This window comes from Nuphar pumila, chromosome 16 (assembly GCF_984573655.1).
Source record: "Nuphar pumila chromosome 16, dmNupPumi1.hap1.1, whole genome shotgun sequence".
NCBI classification, from domain to species: Eukaryota; Viridiplantae; Streptophyta; class Magnoliopsida; order Nymphaeales; family Nymphaeaceae; genus Nuphar; species Nuphar pumila.
In genome coordinates, this window is record NC_143264.1 from 75,604,201 (window position 1) to 75,609,976 (window position 5,776).

At 38.5% G+C, this 5,776-nt stretch overlaps 1 protein-coding gene across 1 annotated transcript; it reads left to right on the plus strand.

Moving 5' to 3' along the window:
• Positions 1 to 4,067: 4,067 nt before the first annotated feature.
• LOC149813654 (E3 ubiquitin-protein ligase PUB23-like) lies at positions 4,068 to 5,264 on the plus strand. The gene has a single exon (XM_089991176.1). It carries the CDS (start codon positions 4,068 to 4,070, stop codon positions 5,262 to 5,264), a length of 1,197 nt encoding a protein of 398 aa, XP_089847302.1.
• The last annotated feature ends 512 nt before the right edge of the window (positions 5,265 to 5,776 follow it).

Here is a 5,776-nt window from a genome sequence, read left to right on the forward strand (position 1 = left end):
ATCTCCAATTAAAGAGGGTTTAGATCCATAATCTCATGATGGGTCTAAATCCATTTTATTTGATATCTCAAAACCCAATCTAAAATTTGTTAGCCCATCCATAGATGAACTCAATTTGGATATGAACCTAAACCACTTAGATCCAAATCACAAAGCGCCTTCCTATATCATAACCAATACCCAATACCAAAATCTCAATATTCAAAACCTATTGTATCTAGGCCATAGTGAATCCTCTTCAACTAAACCTAATCTCCAGATCCAAAAGCATCCGATGTCCAATTTTTCTAAACCATATCCAGACTTTTCTGAAATATCAATGTCTAATATTGAGTGATGGGTATCTCAAATTGGAGTATTCTTATATTGGATATATATGATTTATTTGATCCATTTATAGGTAGAGACATGATAAATGATTATAGATTGTTTGGCAAGAGCATACTTGACTTTTCTACACTTCTCAGAACGAGTTTGGCATATTCATAAGGTATATTGTAAATACGTGACTCAAAAAGTAGAGAGTAGAGTGAAACTGAAAAAAAAAAGCAAGTGAGATCCACCCTTGAGAGCAAGTTTTTTTCAAACCGAGAAGAATGATGCAGGAACGAGAGCCAGATAGTACTAAGTCCTTAGGATCCATTTAGATTCATCTTAATTGTTTGTATTTTTTTAATTATGCTAGTTGGATATTGATTTTTAGATCGTGTTCAGATCTTAGTTGAGTTTCAAATCCATCTTATATCCGTAATAAGATTAGGGTTTGTAGGGTCCCTCTGAGTTTACTATATATATATATATATATATATATATATATATATATATATATATATATATATTGTAATTAGACAGAAAGAGAGCTAGATGAATAATTATAAGTGATTTTAGTTGTTTTTTTTATAATTTTTCATATTTTCTTAATTTTTTTAGCTGCGCTAGCATATCAGTTCTTGCGGGGTTCAGGAGCTATTTTCAAACCCAATGCATCACACTAAAAAAAGAAGAAAAAATGAAAAAGAAGAAAAAGGAGAAAGGTGAATGAAAAACAAAGGTAATTTATAATTAATATAGTGAGACCCTGCAACTAGGCATTTAATGAATCACAAGACTTGAGTACAGGTGCAGTTTGGAAGATTGGTTCTTAAATGATACATATGACCAAGTTGTCATGGGCCCAACTGACTTGGCTTGGTCTTGACTCGTGAATGACCCATATGGTCTTGCAACCATCACCTGCAACTAGGAATTTAATGAATAACAAGACTTGAGTCCAGGTACAGTTTGCAAGATTGGCTACATGGAATGACTTAAACTGGGGACCAAATTAGAGAGGTGAAGAAAGTATAACATAAAAAAGAGATACAGGTCCATCAAGGAATTGCCATTAGTTCCAAGTGATGGGTTATGTTCTCATTAATAAAATTGCATGGCTCGTGGCTGGCAGGTCAACTGGGTGATTTTTTAACTTTTGATTTTATATAAAAATAGCATATATTAATAAAATAAGTAAATAATATAAAAAAACATGATTATTTCTAAAAATTACTAAATAAATAAAAAACTAAGCCACAACTGGTCATTTACTGGTAAGAAACTGAAGTACCGAACAACAAATTAGTGTGTTAGCTATAAATTATATGACATGAATCATGTAACTAAGTTACTGACAATATCAGTGGAATCAAAACAAAAACAAAAAACAAGCATTGAACTTCAAGATCTTCAATAATTTTGCTATAGATCAGAGTCAACCAAGTCGGTGACGACTGAATCAATTGAGTTTTGACCAGGTTTGGGTGAGTTTGCTCACTGGGTTGACCACATAAATTGGCGATCGAAGCTGAGTCAACCAAGTCAATGAGTTGACTCGGCGAGTTTTTTTTTAAACAATGAAAAATAATCGAGTAGTTGTGTTTTATGAGATGTTCGGGTCATCTACAAGAGGCTTGTCTCTAAACGTGAATGCGTTGAATTTATTGGCCTTGATGCGGTTAAGAGTGCCACATACACATCAACCATTTATGCAAGCAAATTTTAGGCCTCAAAAGAGGGTTGGCTCAATGGAATGAGGCCTTGGCTGCTTAACGGGCAGTCAAGGTTCGATTCTCATGGGTGTCGCCCATCTGTGCAAGCCAACGCATAGCATAGGCCCCGGAGGCAGGGGTCCTAACCTCAAATTTTCACGCTGCCGGCACGAGGACCCTAAGGTATGGCAGGCTGAGCCAGCTCGACCAGGTCTCCATACTGGGTGTCTTTCTTCGGTTTATAACTAAATATAAAAAAAGCAAATTTTGGAAACAGTTGGTTGAATGCGCCTACATTGTCACTTTTTATTTACTTAAAAAAAAAACTTCTTTCTTTCCTTCTTTTTTGGTTTATCACGCAAAGAAACCAGTGTAAGTCGGGTGACCTGTTGCCCTGGAAAGTTCTGCCAAGCAACGATCACCATGCTCAATGGCGCAAAACTCCAAGGCTGGGCCCCTTCACCCACAACGGGTCAGTCTTCTGCCAAAATGGGTGGGTCCAAACCAGTGGCCGATCCAGGATTTTGCTTGAAAAGAGGCAAAAAGAAATTTATAATAAAATATAAAACTAAAATATAAAGAAAGGTAATATAAATTTTTATAATAAAATAATAAAAATTTTCAAAACCATAGTAAGGGTTCGAGCCCCTCCTTGCCCCCTGGATCGGCCCTTGGTCCAAACCCAGAACCGAATAAGAGGTGTCAGTATTGCCCGTCTTGGGTTCGACCAGATCTTTATAAGAAAAACCATAGTTGGATCTCATAAGGATTATATAAACCAGTACCGGTCTGTACTTGGTAAAATAATATTTTTCAAGTTTTGAGATTTTTTTTTAAAAAAAAAACTAAAGTTTGAGCATTAATAAAAAATATAGGTAAGTTTCAATTTTTTTTTTAAAAAGCACCTAAATTTTTGCACCGTTAATAAAAAAACAAACTTCATCCATTTGACCTAGTTTATCACTAAACCACGACGAGTTAAGAGAGTTAACTCTTCAAAGACTCATTCTCCTTTTTTTAGGTGAGTATGATGTTGAGGGTAAAAATGGTAATTTCATATCGCATTTAACAGCAAACTTGACTGTAGTAAACTCCTCGGCCTTTTTAATTAACCACGATATTTTTTAGATGATTTTTTTTAAAAAAATTCACAACTTAGCTGCCCTTTTATTAATGACCAAACGCCTTATTTAAAATTTCCCTTTTTTTATAATGAAAAATCCTGAGTCTTAGTCACAACTCGGGCCGACCCAGTTTTGGTATGAAATTTCATAAACCATACTCGGCCCATATGATAATGAACCTTACATGTCTGACCCGGAAAGTTCATCGGACCACTTCCTTTGTTACCAAACCCTGACATCACCCATGTCATGGAGATAATCCAATTACAAATCTTGAATTACAAATTTATTATGATTAAGTTGTGGGGGCTTACATTCCTATTCAATTGTGAGTAAAAAAAAAAAAACTTAGTGGGGGCAGTTGTATTAAAAAGTATTTTTTTTTAGTATATTAAAATCACATCATGTGTCAGTGTCTGTATCAACGTGTTCGACTGCTTACGTCACCACAGATACGCATCCAAAAGGGCGTGTCATGTGACAGACAACACCTACCAATGAAAACCGAAGGTGACATTTTGCCTGATTCATTTAATTCAAACTTATCAATAATGAGCCAACGAGAAAAATGTCAACCCCAGTGGGACACGGTCAAATAAATTATTAGGAAAAAAAAATAGATCCAAAACATGGATATGTACACACGTAATCCTCCTCCCAACTCCCTACGCCTTTATATATCACCCTATTGTCTTCCATGAAGATCCCTTCCTCTTTTACTAAAACCTCTCCTTAGACCTTCTTCCTCCCTTCCCTCCAATTCTCCAAAGTTTTGCTTATCACCTAAAACTTCTCCAACTCCCACTCTTCTTTCTTTCTCTGAGAGAAGAAACACACACACACACACACAGAGAGAGAGAGAGAGAGAGAGAGAGAGAGAGAGATGGAGGTTCCTCTCTACTTCAGGTGTCCCATTTCAATGGAGCTCATGGTCGATCCCTTCACGACCTGCACCGGCATAACGTACGACCGGAAAAACATCGAGCGGTGGATCTTCGATTGCCGGAAAACCACCTGCCCCGTGACGATGCAGAAGCTCGAAAACCTCCACCTCACTCCAAACCACACGCTGAAGAGACTCATAGACTCCTGGAAAAAGGGCTCCGGTGAAGGCGGTTCTCGGAGCCCTCCACCTTCTTCGTCTTCGGGACGGAAAGCCGCCGACGAGAAGGAAATTTTCGACATCCTCCGCTCGATAGAGTCGTCGACATTCAAGGTTTCTGCTCTTAAGAGACTCAGGAAGGTGATTGAGTCAGACAGTGATCAGAATGCTGAATTGTTGGTCCAGTCCGGAGGGATCGAGATCTTAAGCGGATTACTTAGTCAGGCCCGGAACGAGAACGACGGCGAGAATTTTGCCACCTTCCGGTTGTGCGAAGAATCGATTTCAGTGCTCCACAGCCTGCCCTTGGCAACACTTTCAGGGTCCATGATTCAGTTCTTGACTAGGCCAGAGTGTGTGAGATCACTGATCTCAATGATCCAAACGGGGAGCTCGGAGTCGAGGCTTCATGCCGTCTCAATCCTGCGAAAGATCGCGAACAAGGGGATCAATTGGAGCGGAATTGTGGGGGATCAGGATTCAGACATATTCAAGGCTCTGCTGGAGTTGGTCTCGGATGAGAATTGCAGTGAGGCTACTTCATCTGCTCTGGAGATTCTTATGGACATACTGACAGTATCGAGGCCGATCCGGATCAAAACCGTAGAAGCGGGGGCGGTCTGCGTGTTGATCGAGCTGCTGCCTGAATCAAGCAGAGCGAGGTGTGAGAAGATGATGGCAGTACTGAAACTGCTGTGTGAGGTAGCAGAGGGGAGGTCTGCATTAGTTGATCATGCGATGTCAGTGGCAGTTGTGACAAAGAAGATCATGGGAGTGTCAGAGTTAACAACAAGACTGAGCATAAAGATATTGTGCTTGATCTGTGAGTGCCATCCAACTGAGAGATTCTTGGAGCAGATGGCAGAGTTCGGCGCCGTGTTGAAGCTCTGTGGGTTGATACATATCAATGGTGGATCGGCAGCAAGTTCCACCAAGGAGAGGGCACTGAAGATGCTGAAGATGCATGGAAATACATGGAAAGAGTATGCTTGTTTTCCCTTATTGGATTTATAAATCCGAAAAACACTTTATATGATTGTTAACTTGTTTGTACTAAATCATTGTTAACTTGTTGGTGCTAAATCATTAAAAGAATTAGAAAAGAAACTTGATGCGGAAGCTTACAAAAATTCATTGGTGCTCTGATAGATTTTTTACGGGTATAATCTTTCAGAACCGCTATATGTGACTTTTTCTTTTTTTCTAAACCTAATGAGAGGGACATTTTTCTTTCTTGATAGAGAGGCAAAAGATAACAGCTACTATATATATAGTTTTGAGGAACATAACTTAATTATAACCACGTTAGAGTCTATTTTCAATTTGGCCCATCATAAAATAAAAAATTGACAAATGAAAGCACACGAAGACTCTACACATAATATAATCATACCACATGAGATATCATATGGCCCAACCGTACGTGATCACTTTATATGAGCCTTAACCTTAGACAACATATAATGTGTGATTAAACATATGTAGGCTGACATGATTTATCTAACAATCTCCCACTTGAGCCACAT

What these genes read in the sequence shown, in the direction of transcription:
- LOC149813654 (XM_089991176.1), top strand. Translation starts at nt 4,068, where the DNA reads ATGGAGCTCATGGTCGATCCCTTCACGACCTGCACCGGCATAACGTAC.